At 44.0% G+C, this 15,834-nt stretch overlaps 1 protein-coding gene across 1 annotated transcript in view; it reads right to left on the bottom strand.

Moving 5' to 3' along the window:
- Positions 1 to 4,710: 4,710 nt before the first annotated feature.
- LOC141097962 (uncharacterized) overlaps positions 4,711 to 15,834 on the bottom strand; it is a 102,539-nt gene continuing 91,415 nt past the window's right edge. The window contains exons 9-11 of the mRNA XM_073585514.1: positions 15,655 to 15,768; positions 5,799 to 5,942; positions 4,711 to 5,664 (exon numbers count right to left, since the gene is read on the bottom strand). Of these exons, the coding sequence (XP_073441615.1) occupies positions 5,395 to 5,664; positions 5,799 to 5,942; positions 15,655 to 15,768 (528 nt within the window). The 3' untranslated portion in view covers positions 4,711 to 5,394. The remainder of the gene's footprint in view (positions 5,665 to 5,798; positions 5,943 to 15,654; positions 15,769 to 15,834) is intronic.

Below are 15,834 nucleotides of genomic sequence, written 5' to 3'. Positions count from 1 at the left end.
TATATCCAGTCTGATACTCCAGAGATCCAATCACTATCTTCCTCACCAGGTGGCAGATCACTACCACTCAAACCAACCTCACCACCTCCCGTCACCACCAGAGGGAGAACGGAAGGGGAACTCTCAACTGGTGGAGCAGAAAATGAGCTCATAACAGGTATATATGGCCATGCTATGTATTATATTTATGTTTGGAAGTGCCATAAAATTATAAGTGGACATTTTTGGATATAATATTTTAGAAAGGGACAAGGAATTGAGTGATATAGTCTCTAGGTGACCATTGATTTCATGCAGGCGCAGTACTAGATTGAGATGTCCTGGTAAAAAATCGGAATAAGAAGGATCAGGTGAACTGGTTAAATGCAGGAATTCCTACAGGTAATTTTAAATGTAAGCATTGTTCTTACTGTAGGTTCCATTACACGGAACGAATCATACGTATGGGAGCAATTAGTCACACGGTATCCGATTTTATTTCGTGCAAAACGGACCACGTAGTATATGTTATCTTTTGCCCATGTCGTTTCTATTATATAGGTAAGACCATACGTCCCCTGTATATACGTTTTAGAGAGCATTACAAATCCATTCAGACAGGGAAAGGAGTACCTCGTTTAATTAGTCACATCAAAGAAACACATGGTGGTGACCCTAATGTTCTCTCTTTTGCTGGTTTAGAGAAAGTTTCTTTGCCCCCTCAGGGAGGGAACTTACATAAAATCTTACTGCGACAGAAATCCAGGTGAATCATGGACACTCGAGCGATGGGCCCCACTGGGTTCAATGACAGAATAGACATGTCCATTTTTTTGTAAATTAGTTCATGTATTTATACCTGCCAATATCAGTTCTTTCTATTTTTCTGAGGTGCGTTTGTGCGCTATTTGGTATGGTTACATACTCATAGTGAATAAACATAGGTGCGGGATATCAGCTCATTTTTAAATGAAATACTTGTCATGGTAGCTTATTTCGTATATAGTCCATAGTGGGTATATAGGATCATTAAGTGCATTTTTATGTGTGCCTATTTATTTATCTTTTCTACATCTATTTTTCTTGTGGATTCACATGAAAAGCTCTTTTCTATTTAATTACCGCAATAATATTGGGGAAATGCGATTAGTAGGGAGCAGTAATTTCCTTTGGCTCTGTTTATAAAGAATGTTTCTTCGGAGTAGGATAAAAGTTTTTCCCCCAAAAAAATTTTTCTTAAAATTTTTTTTTTGTTAAATAAATTTTTCCCTAAAAGATTTTTCTCAAAATTTTTTTTTCTCCGACTAATAATTTTTCTTAAAAGTATTGTGGATTTTGAGAACCAGTTTATATGATGTTTTTTATAGGAGAAGTTAGTTCTCAAGATCACTTGTGAGTGGCATAGGGGAAAGACCTCTGGTTAAAAAAATCTATAAAAAAATCTAAAGAAAATCTAGTAATCTATCAATATCTGACATTCGATTTATGCAATTATAGTCAGATGATTATGCATGTTTTTTGCTTTAACCCCTTACTCCTTCCCCCCAAATTGAGCTGGGATACTGCTGGCTTTTACCTGTATGGAGTCTGCTCAGTTCCCTGCTCTGCTGCGTAGCTGCACGTGTTGTTAGGTCTTTGCTCTGCTGCTTGACCATCTGCATGTGCGGTCCCTGGTTGCCGCTGTGGAAGCTGTCCACGGGTTGTGAGGTCATTTGCAGCTGGTGCATGACTTTCCACGTGTGTCTAGGCTTGCAGACGATTCAAGGTGTTCTAAGCTGCAGTTCCTGCACTGATTGTGCTGCAATGGTTTCTGTGTGTGCTTAGGGTGTGCGCGGCCACACCTCCCCTGCTTTTATCAGTGTTAGTGTGTGTACTTGAAATGCTGTCCCCAGCCAATTGCTGAGGGGCAGCTCCTTTATAAACTTACCCTGCCTTATGGGCGGTGCCAGAGCTACTCACAAAGCTCCTGGACTTTGCCATGTGTGTCTTGTGTCTGTGGACCTCGTCTGTCTCGGTTATGGTACCAAAGTCCCTGCCTTGATTACTGCTTTGTCCTGTACCCTCGCCCTGCCCCGGAGGCGGTGTATCTGGGCCTGAATCCCTGATCCTGTACCTGACCCCGTCTAAATTCACCCTGGCCTGGAGGCTGTGTATCCAGGCTTGAATCCTTGATCCTGTACCTATCCCTTACCTGACTATGTCTGAACTGTCTGCTGTTATGTTCCTGGAATCCCTGTTTGGAGCCCTGCACCCAGTGACTCTGAGACTCTTGTAACCGGTGTTCCTGCTGAGCATCTACTATGCTGTGCTCTGACTACCATGCGGTGCTAGTTTCATGCAGGCCCAGAAATCCTGCGGTGTTAGCACCTTCATGCTTGAGTTCCTTCCTAGGTCCGATGCCCGGAGCCTGTCGACCGCAGTCTGGAACCTGACGACCGCTGCCTGGATCCTGGAGCTGGATGACTGCAGTGGTGCCTGTATTTCGTGTTGGATGTCCGGAACCAAACGACTCCCGTCTGATGTCTGCCGGTGACTGATGTCCTGATGACCTGCCTGTGTCCCAATGATCCGCTTATGAGTGCCTCGGTGATCCGATGGTGCCTTGGGGTCCACTGAGTGGCACCCTTCTGGGAGGTGTGGAATCGGGAGCCTGGTTTAGCCCTGTTTTGTCTATGTACTGTGACTTTACTTAAGTAAACTTTACTTTATTTATACCTGAAGTTGTGCGGTATTATCTAGTCCTACGTGTCTTCTTTGTCCACATGCTTAGCTGCCACAGAAACCCGGTCGCTGCCCTTCCCTAGTTCGGGTAGGCCCGGGTCCCCCTCTGTGGTATAGAGGGTCCATATTGCATCCCCGGGGGATGCCCGCCCCTCGCCATTGGCGTGGAGGCGCCTGCTGGGCCGTGTCTACGGCTGCAGTCATGATAAGTTGTAATAGTTTGTCTATTCTGTCCTTAGTCATTTATGGATTTGTGTTTTTGTATATTTTTGTGATATGTGTCTAATTTTATGTATGTATTCATGCTATTTGGCAGCAGCTGTGGAAGGAGGAGCCATGCAGTGACGAGACCTTTTTGAGTCCGTCACATCCTTTCACTAATTGACCCGTTGAAGCTATGGTGCAGAGCGAAACGGCCGTTATCACTGCTCACTCCCTCGACCAATATGTATTGTATGTGCCAATAAAATAGCAGCATTTCCTCACCAGCCTGAAGAGTGCGGTCCATTTTTCTCTACATGGATTTGGACATTGCTGTGATTTTCCAGGACGTGCACCCGTGGCTGCAGGCAAGCCTATAACAGACAACCGCGCACAAGTTGACCGTCTCACGGTAACAGCGGTGCCATCCGTTTTTTTTCTCTTTAATGCATTATCTAGATGTGTGGTGAGCACTTTGAACCCCCAAGTGCTTCACAGAAGTTTATAACGCAGAGCTGTGAAAATAAAAATTCATTTTATTCCCACAAAAATAATTTGTTTAGCCCCCAATTTTTTACTTTCCCAAGGGTAACAGGAGAAATTAGACCCCCAAAGTTGTTGTGCAATTTTTTCTGAGTACGCTGATTCCCCATGTTTGGGCATACGTCGGGGCTCGGAATGGAGGGAGCACCGTTTTACTTTTTGAATGCAAAATTGGCTGGTATAAATGGTGGCGCCATGTTGCGTTTGGAGACCCCGTGATGTGCCTAAACAGTGGAAACCCCTCAATTCTAACTCCAACCCTAACCCTAGTCCCAACTCTAACCCTAATTCTAACCCTAACCTTAATTTCAACCCTAACCCTATTTCTAATCCTAACTCTAATTCCAAACCTAACCCTAATGGAAAAATAAAAATATTTTCTTTATTTTATTATTTGTCCCTACCTATGGGGGTGATAAAGGGGGGGGTTTATTTACTTTTTTTTTTATTTTGATCACTGCAAGAGTTTATCACAGTGATCAAAATAAATGAATGAATCTGCAGCTGGCAGATTCCGGCGCCTGCCATTTTCCCAGATGGTGGCGACCATGATCGGGGACGGTGGGACACCAGGAGCCAGAGAGCGACTTGGAGGGTACCAGGGGAGGTGATCGGACTGCGGGGGGGAGCAGATCGTGACGGCGGCGATCGCTGCCGTCAGTCAGTGGCGGGGGCCGATCGCCCCCGCCAGCCTGTGTGTGTGTGGGGGGTCTGATCGCGGTCTCCAGCCATGTCCGATGCTACTGCAGCATCAGCCATGGCTGGATTGTAATATTTCATCAAATTTCATTGATGAAATACTATCGCTCTGATTGCTGTTTCACTTTCAACAGCCAATCAGAGAGATCGCAGCCACGGGGGGCTAAGCCACCCCCCCCCGGGTGAAGCACAAAGGGTCCTGTGCCTGCGGGTCGGGTGATCTTTCATTGACCCCGGTCACCCGACCCGCAGGAGGGTGATTTATACCATGACGCCTACGTAGGTGTCATGGGTCGGGAAGGGGTTAAGCTAGTGCCAGGTGGTGGGGTGTACACTGCTGAGGAGGAGCTAACTTTTTTTGTGCATAGTGTCAGTCTTTAAGTAGCAGCAGCATACACCCATGGGTTCCTGTGTCCCCCGATGAATGCTCCGAAAAACAGATTTTACGGTGAGTAACCAAAAATCCTGTTTATTGAAATGTTGTATATGGCTAGGAAATTGATAGCTCAATAGTGGATATCTGATAACATCCATACAATTCCTGAATGTATAAATAAGATCAACTGGTTACTGAACCTGAAAAGAAGTATTTATTTAAAAGAGAATTACAGTATCTAAATTTGAAAAACTATAGGCCTCGTAGATTGATGGATCCGCTGTGGCATTGACCCGTGGACTGCAGAGATGTTACCTGGATGTATTTTAAAAGTCTAATTTTTACAACTTAGAAGTGATTGTGGTCACATATGAGATGACAACCTCCTAATTATCACATCGGAAGTTGTTGGACATCTTCATTGTACTCTTGAACAAGCTGTGTACAATTAACCAAACATGTCAGCCCTTTCTTTACCGGACCAAGCCCTTACTATTCATTTCTACATAAAGTTAAGAGTTGTTGCACTTTAGGGTGTGAGGGTATGGGATTTATGTTTGCATTGTTTTGCTGTGAATTTTCTTTACGATTAAAAAAACTTCAATTAAAACATAAAAAACAGAAGTCCCAATATAAAACAATTTGGGCACCAATCTCCATTCCATTCCCTCAAACATAAATGACGCTTCTTCAATGGTTTTGCGAGTTTCTTGTTCTACCATAAAAGCGTTGATATTTGAATCTCGCACATTTGTCCATCTATATAATAGGTAAAGTGCTAGGGCATATCAAGTCTTTCTCTGACAATATGCTGTCTTCTTCTCTTCTTTGGTCAGCTTATAAAAGGACCCGAGAGTAGGGATTTCTGGTGACCATTACGTTAGCAGATGGGTCTCTGTGTTCTGGTCCACGGCAGGGCTTTTCTGCTTGCTGGTACTTCGCCTCATTATGTTATAGATATCTTTTAAAGAGGGGAAAAATCGTCTTCGTGAATTGACGGGAATGTCCTGCCCCACAAAGAGCTCAAAGCGGACAAAATGGTCGAGTAATATTTTAATGTCTTGCCTTTTGCTGACTCCGCTTTCAAATAATTCTGTTATCTTCTTAATTATTCTTGGGTCAACTCTTTCCTTTGTAAAAGCCTCCTAAACAGACAGGGATATTTATACATTAGCATTAAAAGTAATCATTTACAAAAAAAAAAAATAAAAAAAATCAAGCAATAGCATAATGCTATAATAAAAATTATGGTAGAATGACAAGCTCTGCTTTCTGTTACCTCTCCGTCCATAGGATGGTTCTTATGGTGCGAAAACTGCGGAAAAAGAATGATATAGCTGTGGATCAACTCAATAGTTGTCTCTAATGAATCTTTGATTTTCTTCGATGCCAGTTTCATTTGCCACTTTGACTTCTTTTTAATCTATAAGCAGAAAAAAATGTTATGTAGTCAAACAACAGTAGTTTTATGACTAATAGCGGAAAATGTAACTTTGATATTTAACCCCTTCCTGACATCCGACGTACTATCCCGTCCACGGTACCCGGGCCCGTATGACCGTGGACGGGATAGTACGTCTACCGCGATCAGCGGCGCCCACGTGGTGAGCGCCGCTGATCGCGGCCGGGTGTCAGCTGATTATCACAGCTGACACCGGCACTATGTGTCAGGGGCGGTCACGGACCACCCCCGACACGTTAACCCCTTGCACACCGCGATCAAACATGATGGCGGTGTACCGGGAGTTAAAGGGAAGCATCGGCAGGGAGGGGGCTCCCTCCGTGCTTCCCTGAGCCCCCCACGGCAGCGCAATGTGCAGCGCTGCTGCGGGGGGCTCCTATCCTCCAGGCCCCCGAATCCAAGATGGCGACGGGGGCCTTCGGGGACCTGAGGAAGCTGGCTTCCTCAGTGCCTGCAAAGCGCAGGCAAGAGGAAGTCTTCTTCAATGCCTGTGACAGATTGCTGATCTGTCACAGTGATCTGTGATGTGACAGATCAGCGATCTGTCACAGGACAGTGATGTCCCACCTGGGACTACGTAATAAAGTAAAAAAAAATAAAAAAAAATGTAAAAATAAATTAAAAAAAATCGCCAAATAAATTAGAAAAAAAAAAAAAAAATATTCCCTCAATAAATCCATTTTTTGGAAATAATAATAATAAAAAAATAAAATAAAAGTACACATATTAGGTATCGCTGCGTCCGTAATGACCCGCCCTATAAAACTGTCCCATTAGTTAACCCTTTTAGCGAACCCCTTAAAAAATAAAAATAAAAAACGAAGCAAAAAATAATGATTTATTATCATACCGCCAAACAAAAAGTGTAATAACGCGCGATCAAAAAGACGCATATAAATATCCATGGTACCGCTGAAAACGTCATCTTGTCCCGCAAAAAACGAGCCGCCACACAGCATCATCAGCGAAAAAATAAAAAAGTTATAGCTCACAGAATAAAGCGATGCAAAAATAATTATTTTTTATATAAAATAGTTTTCATTGCATAAAACCGACAAAAACATAAAAAAACGACCTAAATGAGGTATCGCTGTAACCGTACTGACCCGAACAATAAAACCGCTTTATCAATTTTACCGCACGCGGAACGGTGTAAACGCACCCCCCCAAAAGAAATTCATGAAACGCTGGTTTTTGTTCATTCTGCGTCCCAAAAATAGGAATAAAAAGCGATCAAAAAATGTCACGTGCCCGAAAATGGTACCAATAAAAACGTCAACTCGTCCCGCAAAAAATAAGACCTCACATGACTCAGTGGGTCAAAATACGGAAAAATTATAGCTCTCAAAATAATAATAATAATAATCTTTATTTATATAGCGCCAACATATTCCGCAGCGCTTTACAGTTGAACAGTTTCAAACACAACAGTCATAAGTAACAACGTTAACAATACAATAATTAAAGCGAAATAAGACGACCCTGCTTGTGGAGCTTACAATCTACAATGAGGTGGGGGAGATACAAAGCATAGGTTTGTATTTACAATGATGTATTTACAATGACGGTCCAGCCATCTTCAGGGGGTGGGGGTTAGATGGAGATAGTGAATGGGCTACACACAAACATAACATGACTTTGATTACTGAATGTGATAGGCCGCTCTGAACAAATGCGTTTTGAGCGAGCGCCTAAAACTATGCAAATTGTGGATGATCCTAATATCTTGGGGTAGAGCATTCCAGAGGATTGGCGCAGCACGGGAGAAGTCTTGGAGTCGGGAGTGGGAGGTACGGATTAGGGCAGAGGTTAGTCGAAAGTCATTTGCAGAGCGCAGCGGTCGGTTAGGCCGATAGACAGAAATGAGGGAGGAGATGTAAGGGGGTGCCGCACTGTGGAGAGCTTTGTGGGTGAGAACAAGTACTTTGAATTGTACCCTGTAATGAATTGGCAGCCAGTGTAACGACTGGCGAAGAGCGGACGCGTCTGAGTAACGATTAGCCAGATGGACAACCCTGGCTGCTGCATTAAGGATAGACTGGAGAGGGGAGAGTCGAGTGAGAGGGAGGCCAATTAATAGAGCATTACAGTAGTCCAGGCGGGAGTGGATCAGGGCGACAGTGAGAGTTTTTGTTGTTTCCATGGTGAGAAAAGGGCGGATTCTAGAGATGTTCTTTAGGTGTAAGCGGCATGAGCGGGCAAGAGATTGTATATGGGAGGTGAAGGAGAGATCGGAGTCGAACATAACACCCAGACAGCGTGCCTGCTGTCGGGGTGTTATTATGGTGCCACCCACAGAGAGGGAAATGTCAGATTTAGGGAGGTTAGTAGATGGTGGGAGCAGAAGAAGTTCAGTTTTGGAGAGGTTGAGTTTCAGATAGAGAGCAGACATGATGTTGGAGACTGCAGACAGACAGTCAGTGGCGTTCTGTAGTACAGCGGAGGTAAGGTCAGGGGATGATGTGTACAGTTGTGTGTCATCAGCATAAAGATGGTACTGAAAGCCAAATCTGCTGATGGTCTGTCCAATTGGGGCCGTATAGAGAGAGAAGAGAAGGGGGCCAAGGACTGAGCCCTGAGGTACCCCAACAGTGAGAGGAAGAGGAGATGAAGTGGAGCCAGAAAACAGAACACTGAAGGAGCGGTCGGAAAGATAGGAGGAGAACCAGGAAAGAGCAGTGTCCTTAATGCCTAGTGACTGGAGCCTAGAGAGTAGGAGAGGATGGTCAACAGTGTCGAAAATGTGGTGATGCAAAAACTATTTTACAATAAAAAGCGTCTTTTAGCGTGTGACAGCCGCCAAACATAAAAACCGCCATAAATAGTAAGTCAAACCCCCCGTTATCACCACCTTAGTTAAGGAAAAATAATAAAACTAAAAAAAAAGTATTTATCTCCATTTTCCCGTTAGGGTAAGGCTGTGTGCACACGCTGTGGATTTAGTGCGGATTCATCCGCGCGGATTTTGTAAAATCCGCAGGTGAAACCGCAGGTCAAAAGACCTGCGGTTTTACCTGCGGATTGCTCTGCGGTTTTGTCCTGCGGTTTTTCATCTCCTCAATAGAGATGGCAAACCGCAGGAGAATCCGCAGAAAGAATTGACATGCCAATTCTTTCTGCGGATTGAAAACCGCAGATAATCCGCACGGAAAATTCCGCACCGTCTGCACTGCGGTTTTTGATTCCCATAGGGAATCATGGTACTGTACACCGCAGCAGAAACTGCTGCGGGTCCGCAGCAGCCAAAACCGCTGCGGAACCGCAGCAAAATCCGCAGCGTGTGCACACAGCCTTAGGGTTAGGGCTAGGGTTAGGGCTAGGGTTAGGGCTCAGATTAGGGTTAGGGGTGTGTTGGGGTTAGGGTTGGAGTTATAATTGGGGGTTTCCACTGTTTGGGCACATCAGGGGCTCTCCAAATGCAACATGGCGTCTGATCTCAATTCCAGCCAATTCTGAGTTGAAAAAGTCAAATGGTGCTCCTTCCCTTCCAAGCTCTGCCATGCGCCCAAACAGTGTTTTACCCCCACATGTAGGGTATCAGCCTACTCAGGACAAATTGCAAAACAATTTTTGGGGTCCAATTTCTCCTGTTACCCTTAGGAAAATAAAAAATTGGGGGCAAAAATATCATTTTTGTGGAAAAAAATGATTTTTTTATTTTCACGTCCGAGTGTTATAAACTTCTGTGAAGCACTTGGGGGTTCAAAGTGCTCACCACACATCTAGATAAGTTCCGTGGGGGGTCTAGTGTCCAAAATGGGGTCACTTGTGGGGAGTTTCAATAGTTTAGGTACATCAGGGGCTCTCCAAACGCACATGACACCCGCAGACCATTCCATCAAAGTCTGCATTCCAAAACGTCACTGCTTCCCTTCCGAGCCCCGACGTGTGTCCATACAGTAGTTTTCTCCCACATATGGGGTGTCAGCGTACTCAGGCCAAATTGGACAACAACTTTTGGGGGTCCAATTTCTCCTGTTACCCTTGGGAAAATGAAAAAATTGGGGACTAATCGATCATGTTTCTGGAAAAAATACGATTTTTTTATTTTCATGCCCTGGCATTATACACTTTAGTGAAGCCCTTGGGGGTTCAAAGTGCTCACCTCACATCTAGATAAGTTCCTTAGTGGGTCTAGTTTTCAAAATGGGGTCATTTGTGGGGGGTTTCCACTGTTTAGGTACATTAGGGGCTCTCCAAAGGCAACATGACACCCGCAGACCATTCCATCAAAGTCTGCATTCCAAAACGTCACTACTTCCCTTCCGAGCCCCGACGTGTGCCCATACAGTAGTTTTCTCCCACATATGGGGTATCAGCATACTCAGGACAAATTGGACAACAACTTTTGGGGTCCAATTTCTCCTGGTACCCTTGGGAAAATAAAAAAATGGTGACTAAAAGATCATGTTTGTGGAAAAAATACGAATTTTTTATTTTCACGCCCGGGCGTTATAAACTTCTGTGAAGCACTGGGGGGTTCAAAGTGCTCACCACACATCTAGATAAGTTCCTTGGGGGGTCTAGTTTACAAAATGGAGTCATTTGTGGGGGGTTTCCACTGTTTAGGTACATTAGGGGCTCTCCAAAGGCAACATGACACCCGCAGACCATTCCATCAAAGTCTGCATTCCAAAACGTCACTACTTCCCTTCCGAGCCCCGACGTGTGCCCATACAGTAGTTTTCTCTCACACATGGGGTATCAGCATACTCAGGACAAATTGGACAACAACTTTTGGGGTCCAATTTCTCCTGGTACCCTTGGGAAAATAAAAAAATGGTGACTAAAAGATCATGTTTGTGGAAAAAATACGAATTTTTTATTTTCACGCCCGGGCGTTATAAACTTCTGTGAAGCACTGGGGGGTTCAAAGTGCTCACCACACATCTAGATAAGTTCCTTGGGGTGTCTAGTTTACAAAATGGTGTCATTTGTGGGGGGTTTCCACTGTTTAGGTACATTAGGGGCTCTCCAAAGGCAACATGACACCCGCAGACCATGCCATCAAAGTCTGCATTCCAAAACGTCACTACTTCCCTTCCGAGCCCCGACGTGTGCCCATACAGTAGTTTTCTCCCACATATGGGGTATCAGCATACTCAGGACAAATTGGACAACAACTTTTGGGGTCCAATTTCTCCTGGTACCCTTGGGAAAATAAAAAATATGGTGACTAAAAGATCATGTTTGTGGAAAAAATCCGAATTATTTATTTTCACGCCCGGGCATTATAAACTTCTGTGAAGCACTGGGGGGGTCAAAGTGCTCACCACACATCTAGATAAGTTCCTTAGGGGGTCTAGTTTCCAAAATGGTGTCATTTGTGGGGGGTTTCCACTGTTTTGGTACATCAGGAGTTTTCCAAACGCGACATGGTGTCCGATCTCAATTCCAGCCAAAAACGTCAAATGGCGCTGCTTCCCTTCCGAGCTCTGCCATGCGCCCAAATAGTGGTTTACCCCCACATGTGGGGTATCAGCGTACTCAGAACAAATTGCACAATAATTTTTATGGTCCTGTTACCCTTGGAAAAATAAGAATTGAGGGTGAAAAGATCATTTTTGTGGAAAAAATATGATTTTTTAATTGTATGGCTTTATGTTATAAACTTCTGTGAAGCCCATGGGGGTTCAAAGTTCTCACCACACATCTAGATAAGTTCCTTAGGGGGTCTAGTTTCCAAAATGGTGTCATTTGTGGGGGATTTCCACTGTTTTGGTACATCAGGGGTTTTCCAAACGCGACATGGTGTCCGATCTCAATTCCAGCCAAAAACGTCAAATGGCACTGCTTCCCTTCCGAGCTTTGCCATGCGCCCAAATAGTGGTTTACCCCCACATGTGGGGTATCAGCGTACTCAGGACAAATTGCACAATAACTTTTAGGGTCCTGTTACCCTTGGGAAAATAAAAATTGGGGTGAAAAGATCATTTTTGTGGAAAAAATATGATTTTTTTAATCGTACCGCTGTACGTTATAAACTTCTGTAAAGCCCTTGTGGATTCAAAGTTCTCACCACATATCTAGATAAGTTCCTTGGGGGGTCTAGTTTCCAAAATGGGGTCACTTGTAGGGGGTTTCCACTGTTTAGGTACATCAGGGACTCTCCAAACGTGACATGGGGTCCGATCTGAATTCCAGCCAATTTTGCATTGAAAAAGTCAAACGGCGCTCCTTCCATTCTGAGCTCTGCCATGCGCCGAAACAGTCGTCCCCCCCACAAATCAGGTATCAGCGTACTCAGGACAAATTGCACAATAACTTTTGCAGTCCAATTTCTCCTGTTACCCTTGGTAAAATAAAAAAAATTGAACCTGAAGTATTTTTTTTGTGAAAAAAAGTTAGATGTTCATTTCTTTTTAAATATTCAAAAAAATTCCTGTGACGCACCTAATGGGTTAATAAACTTCTTGAATGTGGTTTTGAGCACCTTAAGGGGTTCAGTTTTTAGAATGGTGTCAATTTTGGGTATTTTCTATCATATAGACCCCTCAAAGTGGCTTCAAATGTGATGTGGTCCTAAAAATAAAATGGTGTTGTAAAAATGAGAAATCGCTGGTCAACTTTTAACCCTTATAACTTCCTAACAAAAAAAAATTTTGGTTCCAAAATTGTGCTGATGTAAAGTAAACATGTGGGAAATGTTACTTATCAAGTTTTTTGTGTGCCGTAGCTCTGTGATTTAAGGGCATAAAAATTCAAAGTTGGAAAATTGCGAAATTTTCAAAATTTTTGCCAAATTTCCATTTTTTTCACAAATAAACGCAAGTTATTTGAATGAAATTTTACCACTAACATGAAGTACAATATGTCACGAGAAAACAATGTCAGAATCACCAGGATCAATGGAAGCGTTCCAGAGTTATGACCTCATAAAGGTACAGTGGTCAGAATTGTAAAAATTGGCCCGGTCATGAACGTGCAAACCACCCTTGGGGGTGAAGGGGTTAATATACCGTATATACTCGAATATAAGCAGAGATTTTCAGCCCAAAAAATTGGGCTGAAAGTCCCCCTCTCGTCTTATATTCGAGTCATATACAAAGGGGGTCGGAGGGGGAGGCGGGGGTGTCAGGTCATACTTACCCGTCCTGACGCTGTGTCTTGAGCCCCCAGCTTCTCCCCGTGCTCTCTCTTCCTGCCTTCAGCGGTCACGTGGTGCTGATCATTAAAACTCATGAATATGCGCATATTCATGAGTTTTAATGAGCGGTACCACGTGACCGCTGAAGGCAGGAAGAGAGAGCACGGGGAGAAGCTGGGGGCTCAAGACACAGCGTCAGGACGGGTAAGTATAGTGATACTCACCTGTCCTGCGTCCATGGCTGCTTGCTGCTGTCTGTCATCGGTCAGTGACTTCAGACAGCAGAGGGCGCGGTGACGTGGTTAGTGCGCGCCACGCCCCCTGCAGTCTGAACGTCACTGACTGATGACGTGGCAGATAGCGGTGAGCAGCCATGGACGCAGGACACGTGAGTAACTCAGGTGCCAGCAGTGACAGCGGCACCTGACACCCAGCGACGGAGAGGCGAGTATGTCATTTTTTTTATTTTTACATGCAGCAGCAGCATGGGGGCAGCATATGGGGGAATAATCTATGGAGCTTCTTCTAGGGTCAGCATATGGGGGAACAATCTATGGAGCATCTTATGGGGGCAGCATATGGGGGAATAATCTGGAGCTTCTTCTGGGGTCAGCATATGGGGGAACAATCTATGGAGCTTCTTATGGGGGCAGCATATGGGGGAATAATCTATGGAGCTTCTTATGGGGGCAGCATATGGGGGAATAATCTATGGAGCTTCTTCTGGGTACACCATATGGGGGAATAATCTATGGAGCATTTCCCACCCTAGGCTTATACTCGAGTCAATAAGTTTTCCCAGTTTTTTGTGGCAAAATTAGGGGGGGTCAGCTTATACTCGAGTATATACGGTATATTATATACGCATATGTTTAGATCACCCCCCCCCCCCCAAAATAAAAAAATGTAAAAAAAAATTAAAGCAAAACAAGTTTGGTATTGCTGAGCTTCTAATCCCCTGAACTAATAAAATATCAAAATATTATCCCATACTACTTTCGTTACAGTGCCCCTACTTTAATAGGCCCACCACAGATTCTGATTCCTCTTCACAAGCTCCATTCATTGTGTAGATTTCAATTTCCTCTTGAGTCCTTCTCCTCTTTTCCCTTCTCTTTCCTTGGCTGCCCTATCCCCCAATCTGACTTTTTTAAGGTGTCACTTTTTAAAACATTACTACTTTGTCTCCCAACTTTTCAATTAAATAATAAATATATATTTCTCATTCATCTAATTGGGGGACACAGGACCATGGGGATCGTTTGCTGCCACCTGGCGGCTGACACTACTATTGCATATAAATAAATTTGGCTCCTCCCCAGCAGACTATACCTCACCTCCTGGAGTCAGGCTTCCTCAGTTTAGTGTAGTGCTGGTGGAGGCTTCCTGCTCCAGGCAGGAGTGATGTTAGGTGCTCCCATTTCTTCACTTTGCCACCGTGTCCAAGGTATTCACGAAGATCATGGCATCGGTTATGGAGCTGCTGCGGTAAAGGGGGATAATTGTTTTCCCCTATCTGGAAGATATTCTTATCAAATCGCCATCCTTTGCTCAGAATCTAGAGAGCCTACAGATCGTTCTACAGGCTCTACAGAAATTCCGTAGGAATGTCAAGAGGACAAAGTCTATTTTGGTTCCGACACAACGGCTACGGTTTCTGGAAATGGTGTTCAACACAGTTCATGAATCAGTATTTCTTCCAACGGAGAAGAGATTATCTCTTTAGTCTTCCATTAGAACGTTGAAGCGTCCCGAGAAGAAGGCCATTTGATTTTGCATGAGGGTCCTACAAAATATGGCGATGACATTTGAAGTGGTGCCATTTGCTCAATTTCGGTCAAGGCCTCTACAGAACACGCTTGTAGCATTTTGGGACAGGTCAATAAAGTCCCTGGATTGGCCTAGTTGCCTATCCATTTGCTAGTCTCTTATCCACCACTTAACGTCACCCCTGTTAACTCAGGGTCGCTCTTTTCGTCCCATTCAGTGGGAGGTGCTCATCACAGATGCCAGCCTTTCTGGCTGGGGAGCAATCTTCGTCACTTGATCGTCCAGGGCGTCTTAAGCAGTCATGATAGATTTCACCCAATAAACGTGCTGGAACTCAGAGCCGTGTGTCTGGCTCTGTTACATTGGCAGCACTTAGTCCAGGGGTTGCCGATCAAGGTTCAATTAGACAATGCTACTGCTGTGGCCTATATTAATCACCAGGGGGGACACACAAAGCCCATCTGCCATGGAATTTTATTTCTGTTTTTCATTGAGTATCTGCACCTACAGATCCACATGCCTCTCCTCTAACACTGCCTGCGTGGTCCCCCAGAAATGGAATGTGAACACCGCCAAGAATCACTGGTCATGCACGATCCAGGCTAGATGAAGATGGAAGTGAACCAGTGGAGGACCCGGGCAGTGATATGGAGAAGTGAGGATAGAATTTATTTATTTAGTTTTTTTATTTTTTTTATTTTCCAACCGCGATAGGCCTTTTAAAGAATTGTGCCTTTGAATGCATTGTGTGCACAGGTCCAATATAGTTTCATAATGCAAACTGTACATACAAATATACGTCGTGTATTACTATACCTCAAAGTCTGGAAATTTAATTATATGATACATATAGATTTTGGCTGGACAGTCCTTTTTCTTTGTATTTTGCATTACGAATTTTCTCCGTTTTATCAAAGGACAATATGAAATCTATAAAATAATAGAAGCAGATGAAATAGTTATATAAAGAAAACCCAACAAGCAACATGAAATCTA

The sequence above is a fragment of the Dendrobates tinctorius genome, unplaced genomic scaffold, assembly GCF_039654945.1.
Source record: "Dendrobates tinctorius isolate UK_male_01 unplaced genomic scaffold, ASM3965494v1 ptg000086l, whole genome shotgun sequence".
NCBI lineage: Eukaryota > Metazoa > Chordata > Amphibia > Anura > Dendrobatidae > Dendrobates > Dendrobates tinctorius.
The sequence above is the reverse complement of the archived record's forward strand: the minus strand, read 5'-3'. Positions and strand labels throughout refer to the sequence as shown.